The 18,088-nt window shown below is 59.8% G+C and overlaps 2 protein-coding genes across 3 annotated transcripts; both read right to left on the bottom strand.

Moving 5' to 3' along the window:
* Positions 1–1,019: 1,019 nt before the first annotated feature.
* On the bottom strand, positions 1,020–12,045 carry VANGL2 (VANGL planar cell polarity protein 2). Of its 2 annotated transcripts, none has more exons than XM_042836944.1 (9): positions 11,979–12,045; positions 7,616–7,751; positions 5,989–6,252; positions 5,781–5,901; positions 3,556–4,163; positions 3,085–3,221; positions 2,678–2,813; positions 2,144–2,375; positions 1,020–1,888 (listed from the first exon to the last, which is right to left on the bottom strand). In XM_042836944.1, exons 3-9 carry the CDS (start codon positions 6,057–6,059, stop codon positions 1,628–1,630), a joined length of 1,566 nt encoding a protein of 521 aa, XP_042692878.1. In that variant the 5' UTR covers positions 6,060–6,252; positions 7,616–7,751; positions 11,979–12,045; the 3' UTR covers positions 1,020–1,627. The 2 variants fall into 2 exon arrangements, with proteins under 2 accessions (XP_042692878.1, XP_042692877.1); XM_042836943.1 differs by having other exon boundaries at positions 11,955–12,035.
* A 4,237-nt stretch (positions 12,046–16,282) lies between these two features.
* Positions 16,283–18,088, bottom strand: NHLH1 (nescient helix-loop-helix 1). Its single transcript, XM_042836954.1, has one exon. It carries the CDS (start codon positions 18,086–18,088, stop codon positions 17,696–17,698), a length of 393 nt encoding a protein of 130 aa, XP_042692888.1. The 3' UTR covers positions 16,283–17,695.

Raw genomic sequence — 18,088 nt, forward strand, 5'->3', positions numbered from 1 at the left:
ACACTGCAAACCGTAAAAAAACCGAGCTTTTTTTCTTCTTTTTTTTTTATATATTAAAAAAACAATTTTACAATTCTGTTTTTTTGGGTTTTTTTTTTTCTTTCTCCCTCTACACACATGCACAAGGTCTCGGCTCCGCGGGGATTTAAGAACAACAAAAAGAAAGTTTATTCCTCTTTAAATTCCAAGTGTGGAACACCTCGGGGGGGCGCCCCCGACCCTTTCCAAGGCCTCCAGATCTGCTCTTGCTCACTGAATTCTTTTTTCTTTTCTTTTTTCTTGCAGTAAAACAACCCCAAATTGGGCTCCTGGCGGCACCAACCCCAAAGGGCTGCGTGTGTAAACGGGACTGGAAGCTGCACAGGGCTGAGCGGAGTCACAAAGCCACAGAAAGTCTGGAAAATAGAAGAGATTTCCAGAAAAATCCCTGGGAATTTGGGACAGTCCCCCCCCCCCCTCCCCATACACACGCTACATCCCACCCATTTTGTGCTGGGAAAGCCCTTGAAATCCACTTGGATCTGTTTTCTGCTACTGGTGCTTACTGGGAAGCCCCCAGCCCCTCGGATAGGGGGGGATGTGTGTGTCACAGTGATGAGGTTTGGTAGCTCTCAGGGCCAAAGAAGCCCAAACCTGGCTCGGGGTGACCCCCAGCATGACAAAAATGGATAAATACAGGAACCCCCATGAGGTATTGGCAGCCCTCACACAGCTGAGGGAAAGCAGAAGCTGTGGTGCAGCCCTGAGCATTGGGGTCCCCCTGCCCCGCATCCCTGGGGCCACCTCATCACCACCTCCATGGGACAGGAGCCGAGGAGCCCACAGAGCACGGTCCCCATGAAGAAGCCCTTTGGGGTCAGCACCAAGGCCTGGGGGTAACTTTGGGCTTGTCCCACTGCAAGCCATGGGGTGCTGCACCCCAAACCCCACAGCCCTTCACCGGCCCTGTTGGTGGTGATGATGGACGGGTGGACTCCATGATCTTCTCCAATCTCAGTGATTCTGTGGTTCTGGCACACGTTGGAATGGGGTAACGGCCCTATGTGAGGGGTGTGCTGGGAGCTGGAGGTGGGCTGGGGTACCCACAGCGCTGGGATGTTTCTCAGCTTCATCGTCAGACCTCCTGCTTCTGTGAGGAGCTCCATGCCCAAAGCAGTGGGGAGCTGAGGGTCTCCCGTAGCAGCAGCACCGTGCCTGTGGGGTCTGCCCCGGTCACGGGGCAGAGAGATGGTTCCATAGCAGCCTCAGATCACAGGGGTTTGCAAAACACTCCCAAAGTGTCGTTATTACCAACCAGCCCAGACACAGGTGGTGCTTTAAGACCGGAGACGCAGCGGTCGCAGCAGAAGAGGAAGACGCAGGAGATGCTTCAGACCTGGCCACGAGCGAGGCTGCTGGTGCAGAGAACTCAGCCAAAGGTCAGCCCTTGGGGGGATGGCACTGAGATGCTGCCCGTCTGGCTGTGACACTGTGCTGTGCTGGCAGTGCCTCCTGGGGATGGCTGCGAGGAGCTGGGTGTGGGAGCGTGGGGATGGGCACCGAGCGGCCTCGTGCCAGGGATGGGGCTTGGTGCTCAGGGACCTGCACGACCCAGGCCACCCTGGAGCCCCTGCAGCGCTCTGTGTGCTCACACGGAGGTCTCAGACTGCAGCCTCATGACGAACTTGTGCGACTTGGGGTCCACAAACTCCTCCGAGAGCTTGAAAAAAGGGATCTTCTTGGCGCTGATCACCAGGCTGAAGTCGTGGCGCTTCAGCACGAAAACCACCCCGTCCTTCAGACCGTTGGTCACTGGCTCCTCGCTGACCAGCGTCCACTGCTTGGCCAGCCAGCGGTCCTTGTGGTATTGGATAGTGGGCCCGGCGCTCAGGTACCGCTCCAGGAACGCCTGCAGGAGGACAGACGTGTGAACATCACCTTCACGCTGCTCACATTTCTATTTATTTGCAGCCCCGAGCTGCCCAGCAGGTCCTGCAGGAAAAGCCTCCCAGCAGCTGGGAACCTGCCCCATCCATCCCTCCCTTGCTGTCACACCCGCTTTTCCAGCTGCACAGCACTGCTCTCCCACCCCTCACCCTGATGAGAGATGCTTTCACGTAGCTGGGCAAACCCACCCCAGGATCCCACAGCCCGCTCCACATACCTTGGGCGTCATGTCGTGGGTGATGCAGAACTCAAGGTGCTGCAGGATGCTCTCCATGGTGTGGTAGGGCTGCTGCTTGGTGGTGCGCAGGTACTTCTGCATGGCCCGTGCCATGGAGGCGAAAATGGCCTGGGCTGCCTCCCGGGGGTCCATGATCTCCCGTGGGTTCTTCTGGTCCTCGTCCTGCAGCCGCTTGATGTGGGTGAAAGCCTCTTCCACTGCCACCACCAGCCTGTCGAGAAACACTCATGCTGTCCCCCTTGGAGACCTCCAAAAGCCACTTGGATGTGGCCCCGTCCCCATGAGCCTGGAGGAGCCACCTGGCACCTCACCACCCCGCAGCCCAGACTTGAACTCCAGCATCAACCCCAAAAGCACTTCACCCCAGCACCACCACCCTGCTCCAACTCCCAGCCTCAGCACCTTTGGGGAGACTCAAATCTGCTCCCTCCATCCCAGCTCCCTGCGGCAGGGAGATCCTGGGACGGTTCTTTAGAGCCCCCCATAGCCCACTCCCCACTGACGTCCCCATACCTGGCGCGGCGTTTCCGCACCCTGCGCTCATGCTCTGCCTCCTCATAGTAGTACTCATTATGGCTGTTGTCACGCCGTCGGGCAGCCGCAGCGATGACAGCCCGGGACTGCCCCGTGGAGTTGTTGGTGGTATTTTCTGCAGGAAAAGGGGTGAGATGTTCCCCTTCCCAGTGCTGCCAGCACAGCCCCATCCCATGGACGCGCCCGACGTGCTCCTGCTTGCAGCAGGGCGGTACTGCTGCGGCTTGGAAACCGGCACCCAGCTTGCCCGCGACAAATGCATGCAAATCCGGAGAGACCGGCTGGGAGCTCAGCATGGGATGGAGCCTGCAGGGGGTGAGGGGGGGGAAAACACTGGGACAGGAAGAGGGGGAACAAGAGGAGAAGTCAAGGGAACGGGAGCTCACCCTCGCCGAGGGAATAGACTTTAAACCCGGACATTTTCTTGGACAGGACGGATTTTGGCAGGTTGAGGAGGGCAGGATTGTAGACTGGGAAATCGTGGTAATAGTTCTCCAGGATCCAGATGGCTGCTCGTTGGATGCTGCAGGGAGACACAGCGGGCTCAGGGCACAGAGAGCAGGTTAGCACATGGGGACAGGACAGGAGGGAGGAACAGAGCTGGCATTCCAAACACAGATCTCACTGCAGGGGACACCCGGGCACTCACAGCTCCTCCGGTCAGGGATTGCCGGAGCGCAGCAGGACGCAGCATGCACACATCCAGCTGCACGTCCATGAACATACACGCAAAACACGCATGGATGCAGATGTGCACACAAAATGCACACATAAAGATGCACACACACATGGGAGTGCACAAGCACCCGCACAGCCTGAACCCACCCAACCACCGGTGCTGCTCCCCAACCCCGCACCTGAGGTGCCCGACGTTGTAGAAGCGGCTGGCCCCGTCGGTGGAGCGCACGGCCTTGAGCGTGAACTGGGGCTGGAGCTGGCGCAGCTCGAGCAACACCACGGCCAGGTAGTGCACGAAGAGCAACGCGTCCACCAGCGAGACAGCGTACTGCACGATGCCCTGGTAATTGCGGTCCCGCGAGTCCAGGATGCGCACGCCGTAGAAGAGCCAGTAGGAGACGACCAGGAGGAAGACGAGCACCATGAGCAGCGCACGGAAGACGAAGACGCGCGGGAAAAAGGCCTTGGGGCGGCGAAAGAAGAGCGCCCAGCTGCCCAGCAGGAGGATGAGGAGTTTGAAGGCCACCGAGATGAAAAGCCCCTCGCAGGGCGTCCCACAGGGCTCCAGCTCCTCCCGCCACAGCAGCTGGGGCAGCAGCATGAAGGCGAGAGGGGTGAGGAAGGCGAGCAGAGCCAACGCCCCGGCCAGCGCGACGCCCAAGTGCCGTGAGCAGTCCAGGTGCGCGCTGTCCTCCATGTCCTTGGTGATGCGTGTGATGTCATCGTGTGAGATGCTGTGCTCCGACGTCCCCGTCACCACCGTGGTGGTCTCGCCCCAGTTGTCATCCTGGGGAGGGGAGAGGGTTACAAAACGTGAGGCTGCAGCACCGCGGGATCCCAACGCAGCCCGGTGTCCCACCCCCCACCCCAAACTCAGACCTCCAAGCCTGGAGTGCTGGCCGGAGCCATCACCCCCATTGAGCAGCCGAGGGACAGAGCTGCAGGCAGCGCCCTGCAGGAAATCCCCGTCGGAGGCTCCGTGCTGCGCTCCACCTCTCCGCCCCGCACGCGCGACGCGGCCGAGAGCGGCTCTGCAAGTGGAAGGCATTCTGTTTCCAGGCAAATCCCCTCATTAGCAGGGCCAGAGCCAACATGCCCAGCCCCGTCCTAACGCTGCCTCCTCCTCCGTGCAGCTCCAGCACCAGGCAGAATGAGATCGGTGGTGATCCGCGCTGGCGGCCAAACGCCGGCTCCCCATGAGTGCATTTTGGGGTATGCATCTCTCCCCGGAGAATGCAGCAGTTTGCTGAGATCTTCAGCCTCTTTTCCTTATTGGTATGTTGGTTTTTTTTGTTGGTCTGCTGCTTTCTTCAGATACATTTACTGCAAAACCTCCATGCAAAAGATCCAGCAGCTGGCACACCCCTTCCCAAACACAGTGAGGCAGTCTTGCAGCTCAGCTGCCCCGGGTCCATTCATTTCTTTTTTTTTTCCACTGAAGTCACACGGGTGTGGATATGAGCTTCATTCCCTTCCCAGTTAGCACACAAAGCTTCAGCAAAGGGAAAAGACGTCACCACAGAGCCATAGGAAACACCACTCTGACACACCGAGGGTTTGTCTGTCCATCCATCCTCTTGTTCTGCTCTGGCATAACCAAAGCTGGAGGTTCTATTGTATAAGATGAAATTGTGATTTTCGTCCTGGAATTTCCACATGCTGGAGGCTTCGTTCCATACTGGAGCAGCAGAATCACCCCCAGCAGGGGCTCTCTGGAGGGGTGGGGAGCGAAAAGGATGGAGGAGCTGGCACACAGCTTGGACCCCTCCAAGCACCCTTTGTGTCCATGCAGAGCATCGCTTCTCAGGGTCAGTGCTGCACAACTTGGGCTGGAGCAGCCCTCTGGAGGCTGCAGGTCTCGCACCACCAGCACAGAGTTCACCCAGCTGCACAAACCCGCTCGTCTGTTTGATCCTCCCAAAGCTGGAGCTGGGGTTATTAAAGCTTGGCAGGGCCAGGCGGCGTCGCCCTGCAGGCGCTGAGCAAAGAGCCGGAGTGGATCCGGAGTGAGCTGATTCCAAAGGCACCAACCCCAAGGGAGATGATCCCAAAGGCATCAATCCCAAGGGAACCGATTCCGAAGGCGTCCATCCCAAAGAAACCACTCCCAAAGGCACCAATCCCAAGAGAGCTGATTCCAGGGGAACCGATCCTGTAGGTGCTGATCCCAAGGAAACCCATCCCAAGGGAGCTGATCCCAAAGGTACCAATCCCAAGGGAACTGATTCTGAAGGCGCTGATCCCAAAGAAACCACTCCCAAAGGCACCAATCCCAAGAGAGCTGATCCCAAAGGCATTTTCTACCCTGGGCAGCGGGAGGGCAGCTCATGCAGCAGCCCCATCTCCTTCCACATGCCCCCCTGCCCTGACACCCACAATTCACACCCCCCCACTCCATCCTCACCCTCTCATCCCCCCGGGTTGATTCGTTGTCCAGCAGAGGCTCTCCTGGTGCTTGGATGGTCACTGACTTGTCCCCACGGCTCCCATCCCGGCTCTTGGAGCGGTGCCGATCCCTTCGGTCCCTGCAATGCATAAAGGGGGGAGGGGGCACAGTGGGTGCACATCCAGGTTGGAGACCAAGGACCCCAGAAGCACACATCAGTCCTCACCTGTGCTTTCGGGAGCTACGGGAGTGCCCGGATTTATAGGAGTAGCCCGAGTACTGTGACTCATTGTCCATGCTGTCGGCACGCCGGGGTTTGTGCCGCTCCACGCCGGGGGGCTTGGCTTTGCCTGACCCCGGGATGGCCACGGCCTCCTTCAGAGGGGGCTTCTTCAGGCCAAGGGGCACCTTCAGGAAGTCGACCGTCACCTTGAGGGACTCTATTTTGAATGCTGGGCTGGGCTGTGCTCGGAGAAATGGGAACGGCCGCCTGCAGGGGGAGGAAACACGGGCTCAGGGCACTGCCACGGCCCCCACACCCACACCATGGGACTCCTGGAGTTTTGCTGCCCGTAAGCATCCCCATGGCTGCAATAGGGCCAGCACCTGCCTGCAGTCCCTATGAAACAGGAGCTCAGCGGGCAAAGGATGGAGAAATTTGGGGCATTTGGGGGCATCTTGCATTTTAGACCCAAGCTGGTTCCAGGACTGCCACCTCGTACCGTGAGCTTTGAACCGAGCTCTTTCGGGTGATTTACACTTTAATGAATATCACAATCGTTGTTTTAATTTGCCAAGAGAGTGCCTGGGGTGGGAGCCAACTTTAAAAAGAAAGAAAAAAAAAAAAAGAAAAGAAAAAAGAGCCTGGCGCAGGCTCCAGCCCCACTCACAGTCTGGGGCTCTGCCCAAACAAGTTCCCAACACGGAGCTGCCATCTCACACTGATCAGCGCAGCCCCGTGGACACAGTGAGGCTGGGGGCTCTGGGCACAAGGGTGGGACCCCAGCCTCAAACTGCAGCTGTGTGAATTGGAAATGCCCATGCACACATAAGTGGTGTACATGTGGTGTGCCCATCTATGCCTGCGTTGGGCTGTATCTCTGCTGAACTGGGAAAACAATGCATGGCTCAGGGGCTGGAGTGCTGCTCGTGCCCCATCTGCTGCAAGAGAGGGACTCAGATTGAGGGGTGGCCACAGTGATACCCTTGGGGAACATCCAGACCCACCAGGGAGGTGGCAGCCCCCTGCTTGCCTCTTCTAGATCCCTGATGACCATCAGCACCCTGACTCCCCACTCAGCCCCCCCCCTCCCCACCCCAGTGCACACCAGAGCTGCCTGTGTTTGGGTGGGTAGGTTACCAGGGAAATGCTATTTGGACCAAATAAAACCCGAATGTCTTTTGGCCTTGGAGAGGGAGAAATGGGGTCGAGGAGGGGAAAAAGAAGCAAAGGGCGGTGGGGTGGGGGGGGGGATGGACAAGGACCCCCTTTTGTCCCAGATGCTGGATGCTCGCACATTTATCACTATGGAAACAAAAGCCCCCCCATGCCGGTTGTCTAGGAGATGGCAGCGGGGCTGGGAGCTCGTCCCGGCGTCCCCAGCGAGCGATGGGGGAAGGGGCAGGGAGAAAGGGACCCCCCCTCGGCCCCCTGGGGCCCCCCCCCCCCCCCCTTTCTTCTGGGCTTTGTTGGGAGGCCGGGATCGGGTTTCTGGCAGGAACAATGCTTGGCGCAGGGGGCCATGGCTGGGCTTTTCCCCAACCCTATTCATTAGCGCCATTAAGGAGCTGGACACCGTGGGCTGGAGGAGGCACGGGGCTCGGGGACAGCTTGGGGACAGAGCAGGACTCACCAGCCGAGCTGCAGACGGGTGCTGTCCCCGTCTGACTGGTCACCGGGGCGCGCGGGGCATCGTCAGCATGCAGAGGGGACGGCATCCAGCTGGCAGGCAATGGGGCATGGGCACTGCTCACACGTCGGGCTCCAAGCTGAGGGGAAAAAGGAAGGGGGAGTCAGGAGGGAAGGAGGATTCCTGCCCCACCCGTGGGGCACCATGTCCCCTCCCGTGGATCTTCAACACGAGCATCCTAAGCAGGTCACCTCCCCGGCCACCTGCAAAGGACAGGCTCACCTCAGGGGACTGAGCCCAGCAGCCTCACAGCACAGCTCACCGTGCTGTGCATCGTGCACTGTCCCCTCCCTGCTATCACCCATCCTGCTACCCTCCCTCCCACCTCCACTCAGGGAAGAACAAAGCCCCTCCTGCATCACCCATGGGTCCCATTCAGACCCGATCCCTCCTTGAGCCAGTATCAGGACAGGGATTTATTATTATTATTGCTGTTCAAAAAGAAAAGTTCACCCGGCGGGGGGGGTGGGGGGTGGGGAAAGCCGGTTCGACAGCACAGGTGGAGGAGCTGGAAATGGTTCCCTTGGCTCTGCCCTCCCCTGCGCCAGCAAAGCAGTGCCGAGGGCTGGGAGCCACAGCCAGACACAGGCAAATGAGGAGGAAAACTCACTTTTCTAATAGCGAGGTGATTAACTATTAGAACAAACTCCCCAGGGGAGGAGAGGCTTTGCCATCTCTTGACATCTTCAAGTCCAGACTGGATGGCGTTTGGGATGTGGCTGCAGTGCATCATGGCTTCAAAGTGCCAAGAGCTTGGATGGGGCTGAGGGCCCCCAGCACATGGGGGCAGAAGGAGCTGCCATCTCCCCACCCCTGAGCCCATACATCTCCAACACCAACGATCCCTTGTATTCAAATGACCCCAAAAGATCCAAGTGCTTCTGTATGGGAAAGCTCTCTGATTTCAAACAGCTCCGGGGAAAAGCCCAACAAGCAAACCTGCTCTTCCTCTTCCCAGCAAGGCAGAGCAAAACGACGTTATGGGGCACTCTCTGCCCATCCCATTCACCACTGGGACTGTAAGCATCACGGGGACCACGAATGCGCAAGAGACAGAGATGGCATTTGCTGGAGGGACAAAGCATTGCTGTTTCCCACCAGAGCAGCTGAGCAGAAGAGGCAGCAGGGAACACCTGCAAAGCATGGAGGGGTGAGCATTTCCCTCCTCAGTGCAGTAAAGCATTAGGGAAACTGGGTCAAGCAGCATCACACTGGGGGTCTGGGGTCCTGGATTCCAGCGTAGGGCTCCACTGCTGCTGCAAGCCCAGAGGGCTGCCAGGGAAAACTGAGGCACAAGCAGGAAACCTTATGGGACACTCAGCCATGCTTCACATCATGACTTTTAGGCTGGCCTTGGCAAGGCTGATCCAGGAAACAGCACAACAAGCATCCCTCTGTGGGGTACCAGGTGGGCACAGGCTGTGGCTCCAGCACAGCCCCCAAAACAGACCTAACACAGCCCCAAAAACAGACCCAGTGCAGCCTCCAAACCCACAGCTCCCCACAGCCTGGGAACCAGGGCAACTCCTGCCCTGGTGATGGCTCTGCCAAGCCCTGCACCCAGCACATCTGCTCGCTCCACTGCATCACCACGCCTTGCTGCCTTCGCTCAATAGGCACTGGTCCCTGGGCAGCCACTGCCTTGGCTTTTTACAGTGACAGTCACCACTGCCCCCCTGCGCCCCACAATCAACGGGGACAGGAACAGAGCAGCGGCTGTGGGTGCATCCCTGGGATGCAGGAGGCTGTCAGACACCCACAGGTGATACACAATGCAGAAAGCTCCATGGGTGCTCTGCAAGGAACTGGAGATGGAGAGGACCAGGCAGGAGCCGTGACCACTTGGCACAGCATCTCCCCACTATGGCACGAACACAAAGCCCTCTCCCCACCTGGCACCTCCTTGTCACGTCTCCTCCTGCTGCCTGGAGCCCCATACTGGGAAGCAGCCCTTGCAAAGGGGTTGCTCTGCTCTGTCGGAAGCCGAATGCCCCGAGGTGCCACCATCACGCTCCCACGGAGGACTCTGCAAACTTCCACATGGGAAGAGATCCGTGGGCCAGCAGCTTCAGTGGGACGCACAGACAGCCCATGGGAAGACCAAGCAGCTTAATCCAATTCCCCCATGGGGTCCCATTCTGCTCTCAAATTGCTCAGCGTCAGCTTGGATGCAGAAGGTTTAATATCCTTTCCCAACTGCCAGCTTTAATTACGATCACGCGGGATTGTTACAATATCCACAGGAACGTCCTGTGAGCACCCGAGGATTCCCACTGTGCTGCAACAGACAAAGCACAGCCATCCCCCTGCTGCAGCTCCACTTCGGAGCACCCGCTGCCTCCATGCAGGTAGGAAGGGCCGTGCCAGGTGCAGAACCAGAAAATGCACCAAAAGCAAAGGATTTGCATGAGGGCTCGCTGCAAAGAGAAAACCATTTGCATTGCAAAACGTGACAGCTCCCAGGAGCCTCACTGAGCTGCACCTTTCCCTGCCCTGCAAAGCGCTCTGCTTGCTGCTGCATTGCTCCAAATGGGACAGCACTGTGGTGCTCAGCCCAGCGCAGGGCATGCAGCTCCCAGGGCATCACCATGTGCTGCTCCTGCTCCATGCGCACCCACGGAGTGACAGCCTTGTGGTCACATCAGTCCCAGATGTCCACGAGGTGCTGGGGCAGAGCAGGGCTGTGTGCTGTCCCACACCGTAGTTTTGGGGCGTTGCTTCTCCAAAAGCATCGTGGGAAGCTCCGATGCACCACAGCGATGCCACAAAGCACAGTTCCTACCCCAAAGCAAGGCTCGCTGGATAAACAACGGCGCTTGGAGATGTGTTCTAGCTCTGTTTAATCCATTCCAGGTGCCTGATGCTAAATCCTGCAGGGCTGCGACGGGCAGACGGCGGTGTCCATGGCTCCAAGCTGGAAAGGCAGCACAGGACTGGGGGTGGCAGAGATGTGGTTTGGTCTCGCAGTGACTCCAGCCCCATTCCATCACCCTGTGACAGCTCCATGTGGGGCAGCCAGGTGAGGAGAGCCGTGCCTTTGCTGCTCCAGGGCCTTGCCCAACATCCCGGCCAAACAATAAAGCCATAAAGCATCCACTGGCCACACCGGCCCGGAGATCTCAGATGTGCTCAGACCGAAGACCTGGAGCTGCTTCAGCTGTGCTTGATGCTGGGAGATGAGCTCTCACCTTCCCCCACGTCCCCTCCAGCCCCATTGTCTGCGATCAGATCCAAACGAGACACCGCATCGCATCACCCAAACAGCCAAAGCAATCCTGGCAGAGGAGTGAGCACCAGCAATGCCCTTCCTGGGGTAACCCTTCCCAGCAGGGAATCCCCCAGGACAGGACAGCTTTCCTCCAACACTGCCAGCTGCGAAGCATTCCCAAAGCACCACATATCCCAGGAACGTGTGGGTACCACAAACACGGGGCCATCCCAAAGACCCCAAACCCTGCAGGGATGATGGGCGCTGCTGATGGAACAGCAGGGGGGGTCCGGGCTGCCCCATATCCCACAATGCCAGGAGCCACAGGCACACAGCATCCCAGGCAGCTCCCACGGAGCCCTCTTGCCATGCCCCCCTCCCCCCCCCCGGCCCGACCCAGCACTCCCCCAGCACAAAGACAACACCGGGTTGTGTGCAGATCGCATCGCGCTGGGGCTGCCCCCGAGCCCGGCTCGGTCCCAACACAATCCCAACCGCTGTGATTAAGTAACAGCCGTCCCCAGGGGCCCCGTGAAGATAATATTTAATTCTTCTCTCTTGTTATTATTTTTCCCCCCAAGCCTCCGCCTCGGTGATTACAACACGGCCTGGCGGGGGGGTGTGGAGGGTTCAGCTCCTTGCTCCCGGAGATTGCAGCTCCACACGGGACGCGGAGCTCACAGCATCGGGACAGACCGAGCCCGGCCCGAACGGGGCTGTCCCAGCAGGTGAGCGGTACCGGGCAGCCCCTACCTCACCGTTCCCCTCCCTATCCCGACCCCAGCCCCGTGCCCCACTTTGCTCAGAGGAAACACAAAGAGCTCAGGCACGGAGGTTTGAGATCCGCAATCACTGCACGGCAAAACCCAACGCCGGTCCGGCTGGGCCCGAGCATCCCCCGCGCTGCCCCCCGCGTCCCCTCCCCGCCCCGCAGCGCTTCCCCCCGCCGGGCCGCGGCCCACGGAAGTCTCCGTATCCCCCACCCCCCCAACCCCTCCAGCACACCGCTGAGCCCCGGCCCCGCCGCCCCCACCCGGCCCCCGCCCCACGCTCCGCACTCACCGCGCCCCGCACCTTTGTGAGCGTCCCCCCCCGCACCGAGAGCCGCGGGATCCCGAGGCTGCGGCGGAGGAGGCGGAGGAGGAAGGAGGAGGAGAAGGAGGAGAAGAAGGCGGAGGAAGCCCCAGATCCCGGCGGAGCGGTCCCGCAGCTCCGCACTCTCCGGCCCCACCGCGCCCCGGGCCGGCAGCTCCCGCCCCGCCGGCGGCCCCGCACCGCCCCGCAGCCCCCGCCCGCGCCGACGCTGTTCCCGGCCGCTCCCCCCCCCCCCCATAATGCGCACCGCCCATTGTCTCCGCGCGGCGCTCCCGGCGCCCCTCCGGGGCTCAGCACGACGGGGGGGGTCATTGTCTGATGCGGCCCCGAGGCTCCCAACCCCGGCTCCGAGGGGACGGCGCGGCTGGGAGGGGGGGTATCCGCCCCCCCCAGGGGGTGTTGCTCGCAATGGGTGTGGATATGGGGAGGCCCCGGCGCCGCTCCCCACCCGCGGGGGTTCCCATCCGCCCCAGCGGAGACCTTGGATGAGCAGAGTTCCTTTGCACAGGGACAAGATTTTTGTCCGTTGGGAGGCGACCTGGAGGGGTCTTGGGTTGTGCTTCCCACTCCCAGCTTTTTCGCCCAGCTCTGGGTGCTTTTGGGGCTGGAGCGTGAACAAATAGCTTTGCGTGGCCTCCCCATAAGTCTGCCCCTATGAAAGCTGCATGCAGCACGGTGACCAGGGCTGCCCGGCTCAGTCCACGTCCATCATAACCAGAGCAGAGCATCCCAGCTGAAGGCGCTGGTGCAGGGCCCAGCTCTGAGCTGAGCGAGAGCACCTGGAAGCCCCAGGAACGAGGAGGTTACTCAGCTGAACTCCGCAGGGAACGGATAGGGCTACAGGGGGAAGCACGTACAGGCAAACCCCACCCTCTGGGAGAAGGAATGCAGGCAACCAACGAGGAAAGAGCAGGCTGAGCCCTGCAGAGCCCTCACGCCAGGATTTGGGGTCCCCAGGGGGGCAACGAGGAACAAGCACTCGGAACAAGCACTCAGCAGCAGCTCCGCCCCCCCAACCCCAAGAAACGAGGTAGGAAAGCAGCAAGCTCTGCTCCCCCCATCTATTGGAGCATCGGGGGTGCCCCAAATCCTCTATTAGCTGAAAGTGCGCCCCCTCCTCCCCCCCCAAAATGGGCTGGGTACACTCCTGCGGAACCTCCTGCAAACCCACGTCCTACTGGAGGACAATTACCAGGCTCTGAGCTTAAAGTGGGGGGTGAGCAAAGGGGGGGACCCCCCCCAAAAAAATGCATACAGCGAGGATGCCGCGGTGGGGGGCACGCCCGCTGCCTGGAACAGCCGCCCTGGGAGCGCGGCCCTTTATATCAATGGGAAACTGGGATGGGAGGGAGCCGGGCCGCCCCCCCCCCCCCACGCCGCCCAATGGAGAGCCGCGCTGCCCTCCCGGTGCACACCATTGGCGAGATTTAAATGGCTTGTTTGGCCTTAAAGGGGAGGGAAGAGGCGTTAGGAGATGAGTTTGGGGATTTTTTTTTTTTTTCCTTTTTTCTTTTTTCCACCCGGATGCTGTGCTGGTTATAGGCTGGAGGCCCTCATGGTCACCCCCCCACCCCCCCCTTTTCCATGCCACTACGGTAGAGGCGTTGGGCAGGTGGTGCCTGGCAGCGTTTCTTCCCCGCAGCCCTCCAGAGCACATGGCTGGGAGCGGGGAGGAGGATGGAAAGGGCAGCTGGGGGATCCTTCAGCCGCACCGTTTGTCCCTCCTTCCATCTCTCATCCAGGAGAAACCAGCCCTGCGTTTTGGTTTTGTTTTTTTTTTACCTTTGGGTGACACAGTGCCCGACCTCTGGGGTTGCTGGGGATAATTCTGTCTGTATTGTATAATAGCGATGCTGCATCCAGCAGCAGTCCTGGAGATGGATCCCAGCTCGTTCGGGTCTCCTGGCTCAGAGCTGGGGAAAGGCGGGGGTGGGGGGGGGGTTACTGTCACCCTTATACGTGGCTCAGTGGCTGGACTGGGGCTTTAGGGCTTGCTATGGGGTGGGTGCCTCGCTGTTCTCCCCTCCCTTCCCCCTGCAGCCAGCTGCCCCGGGCTGTCCTCCGGCTCCAGGAGTGATTAATGGGCCCTGGGAGCTCATTCCTGGCCAGCTGGGGGTGCAGGAGCCTCCTTGCCATCTGGGAAGGGCCGCATTGTTCCACCTGGTGATTTACAGGGTCTGTCCCCTCTCTTAAATCCCACGTCAGGCAGGTTATGGCACTGGGGCTCAGCAGTGTAGCACACATCTCTTGGGGACAGTGGCGTCCCCAGCACCAGCTCTATGATGTCTCATCCTGGAAATCTCCTCCGAAGAGCCTTTATTCCCCACCTCGTGTTACAGGGAGGGCCCCTGAAACCCCTCTCTTCGCCACCACCCCAAAGGCTGCACCCCAGCAGGTTTGGCCCCAGGACCCTACCTGTGTCACAGCTGCATCTGTTGCTCTATGGGGACAAAGAGAGGACCACAAACAAACAGCTCAGGAAGTCTGAGTGTCCTGGAAAGCAGCATCCCTGCCACAGGCTGGATCAGAAGCATCCACACCATCTTCCCCCTCCCCCCCCATCCCACCGCACTGATGTTTGTCTGCAAGCCCCTGGGGCAGCACAGTCCAGATTGCCCTCCTGACTGCAGCCCCACAGCTGCAACTAAACCTGGGGACACCCGGTGCTGAGCAGCTGTGCACCCCCTCCCCTGGATCCCTGATCTGCGCCGATGTCATCATCATCATCGCTCACCTCTGCTGATGTCATCATCTCTCATCTCTGCCAATGTTATCCCCGCACCGGCGCGAGGCCCCAGATGGTTTTCCCTGCTCTGAAAGAAAGGGGTTCTGCTCTCTGTTCATCCCAGCATCATCCCTTCAGGTCCAGCATTGCCCCTCTGTGGACCCCGAGAGCACTGCTGGCTGCTGCGAGCGCTGGGGCGGCTTTGGGAACATCCCCTAGGATGGACCCCCCCCCTCCCCTTCTCACCACCCAGCCTGGGGTGCCAGCAGCCGGCGTCAGCCTATAGGACCCTGTCATGGGGACCCAGCAGATGGCACTGCCGCCTCACGTAGAGGAGATGGGGATGCAGCTGCTGCCTGTGGTGACATCCCTGGGGTCAAGGCCACCTGCTGGGGGCACGCCAGGCCCTGGCAGGCTGCGACGAAGGGATTCCTTCCCCCTTCCCAAAGTGGGTTGTGCCCTCCTGCACCGCTTCTCTTGGGGGACAGAGAGCAGCAGGGAGGTGGTTTCATGCAAGTCCCCTTTTTGGCACGTTTGGGGCTATTTTGCATGGTTCCTTTTCAAATTGTTGGGTGAAGGATTCCCTGTGCAAACATCTACCTGCGCACTCAGTATCACCTGGAGAGTACGAAGGGACGGATACGTGCATGGAGAGAGCAGGAAGCAGCAGTGGGAGCAGAGACAGAGCAGGGAAGCACCCAGGGAGCAGAGACCCTGAGCACAAAGAGCGGATGAGGGACTCGATCTGTCTGAGGCGACAGTGAGGCCGGGAGGAGAGTGAATGAGCATGAAGTGCTGCCATTGTGCGTGGCACAATGAGGACCATATGTCAGGGCCGGGGCTGGCAGCCGGGGACAACGGAGGTCTGGGAGCCACGCAGGGGCTCGAGCTCCCCTTACTTCATCCCCACCTCCATGCTGGTGGGGAGGGATGGGATGGAGATGTGTCCGGTGAGTGGGGCAGGTTGGGAGTGCTGGGGGCACCTCCGATCTCCATCAGCTGCCATCGCCCCCGGCTCCCCCTCTTTCCCTGCCTCCTTCCCCTGCTCCCTCCCCATCTTTATTATTTCCCCTTTGACGCATCTCCGTTGAGCCGAGCGGCTGCCGAGGCCAATTGATTATATGAAGAAATTTGGAGCAAGTCGACGAACAGCTGCAGCCTGCCCCCCGGGGGATGCTCGGGAGCAGCGCAGACAAAGGAGCCGCAAACTTGCTTCCCCACATCACACGGGGTGGGCTGAGGGAGCAGGAGGGCACCGGGGGCTCGTGGGGACAGGGCAGGGGATGTGGAGAGGGAATAGAGGGGCGCAGGGAAGTGATGTTGGCTATGGAGCTGAGGTTGTGCTGATCGCTCAAGGAGAGCGAAGGTGGCTCAGTTGGGGATGCTGGTGCCTGGAGCAGATGTCCCCATCTCTCTTCTGACACTGGGGGGGATGCTCATCACATTGCCACCACTGCCTCCAGAACCCTGCGGCTGCTGGGAGGAGGTGGTCAGAAAGAAAGTTAAAAGGAAAGAAGAAGGGAAGCGGGCACTCCGAGTTCAGGATCTCTTTTGCTGGCAGTTTAATTCATTTCCCCCTCCCCGACTTCCTTGTGAACTCATAAATAATAAATCCTCACACAGTCCGAACAGCCGAGATGAACGCACGCTGGGGCACACGGGGGGTGGGTTGGGCTGCTTTCCACCGTGGTCATTTCTGTTTGTTTGTTTGCTTCCTAAAGATTCCTTTCCGAAAAGTGCACAACACAGCAAATAAATAATAACATTTATCAATAAATTAATTCAATAAATATCCTCGTGGCGCAGGGGTGTGGGCTGAGTGGAGGGGACGGGTGGGCTGCCCTGCTTTGTGCATGTCCCTTGGGGGATGCCACATCCCCAAGCACGTCCCATGGGATGGGGGCAGCGCTGGGGATGCAGGGAGATGGGGTCTGGAGCTGTGGGCAGTGCAAGGGTGGGGATGGAGCTGGGTCATGTCCCACCCTGCAGTGAGCAGCACACTGCCTTTGGGTACAGCGGGCACTTTCTGCTCTGTCCTGGTCCCTGTGGAGCTCTGCTCATGCTCCTGCCACCGCCAGTGCAAAATTAACTCTTAGAAAATAAAGGGGGAGGCAGAGGAAGAGGCAGGGTGTGAAGATTGCTCCGGGGTTCTCAGGGATGTTGGTGCAAAGAGGGTTTGTAAAAGGCCAGGGGTTCCATGCTCACTCTGCTCAGAGCTGAGGTGCAGGAAAGGATGCACAGCTCTGGGATGAGGTGCTCCCACAGTGGGAGGCATTTGGGGAGGTTGGGTGTGCAGCAGAAGGACTCAGCCAGGCCCCAGGTGACAGCAGCTCCAGCCAAGCATAGGCCAGTGTGGCCTCAACACTGTGCAGCTGTGCATGGTGCAGTGTGGCCGGATCCTGCCCTACATCTGCAGCACTCTTGAGCACTCTGTGCCCCACCAGGATGGAGCTGGAGGGGCTTCTCTGTGCACAGGGCAGAGTGCTGGGGAGGTGTTCTGGTCCCCAGGTGGTGTCCTGTGGCTGGAGGGGCAGATGGATGGGACTTGGTGCCTCATGGGGGCAGTTTGTGGCTCGTAGAAAAGAGGCGGGTGAAGATGGAGCAGGTCATGACTGTGGGGATGGATGGATGTGGGCTCAGGATCCTGCTGGCACTATCAGCGGGACATGCAGCAGAAGGACAGACAGACGTTGGGAACAGACGGGCTTCAGGCAGCAGGTCCAGCAGGACAGACAGACGTCTAATGGGCTGAACAGCCTGCTCTGGCTCAGGCAGGACAGACAGACAGATGGATGTGGGCTTGGTGGTGGGGAGATGCAGTTTGGATAGAGGCAGAGTGGGCAGATGGGATTCGGTCCATCCAAGCAGTCAGACAGATGCAGGTGCAGCGCGGTTGGGTCACATCTGGACAGACGTACTCAAGCCCTCGGCCCAGCATGTTTGGGTTGGATACAGATGGGTGGCCGGACAGACAAACAGACACAGGCTGGGAAGCTCAAACATCCAACACATGGTTCAGGTAGGAGATGTAGCAGATGGCCAGGCGGAGGATCTCGATCTTGGAGAGCTTCTTGTCGGGCGGCAGCGTGGGCAGCAGCTTGCGCAGCTCGGCGAAGGCCATGTTGAAGGCTTCCACGCGGATGCGCTCCCTCGTGGCGTGGGCCGTTCGGTATTTGGCCGTGGCTCGTCGCCGCCGTCGCCGTTCCTCCCTGCTCAGGTGCTGCAGGTCCTTCTTCACCGCCTCCCCCTGCTCAGCCCCGCGGGGCTGTGGGCACAACGCGACGCCGGACTCCTCCGCGCTGCCCACGCGGCCGCAGTCGCTGAAGACGGATTCGGGCTCGGAGTGAGAGGGCGGGAGGTCGAGCTCTGTCTGCTCTGAGTTGAGCAT

Source organism: Centrocercus urophasianus, unplaced genomic scaffold, assembly GCF_019232065.1.
Source record: "Centrocercus urophasianus isolate 14NV4802_14NV808 unplaced genomic scaffold, USGS_Curo_1.0 seq_65, whole genome shotgun sequence".
Classification (NCBI taxonomy): domain Eukaryota; kingdom Metazoa; phylum Chordata; class Aves; order Galliformes; family Phasianidae; genus Centrocercus; species Centrocercus urophasianus.

Bases quoted from the DNA above. Each gene is read 5' to 3' on its own strand.
- NHLH1 (XM_042836954.1), bottom strand. From the start codon at position 18,088: ATGCTCAACTCAGAGCAGACAGAGCTCGACCTCCCGCCCTCTCACTCC.
- VANGL2 (XM_042836944.1), bottom strand. From the start codon at position 6,059: ATGGACAATGAGTCACAGTACTCGGGCTACTCCTATAAATCCGGGCAC. The intron at 5,902-5,988 runs GTGAGGACTGAT...TATGCATTGCAG, and splicing joins CGTAGCTCCCGAAAGCACAG to GGACCGAAGGGATCGGCACC. The intron at 1,889-2,143 runs GTATGTGGAGCG...GTCCTCCTGCAG, and splicing joins CCCACGACATGACGCCCAAG to GCGTTCCTGGAGCGGTACCT.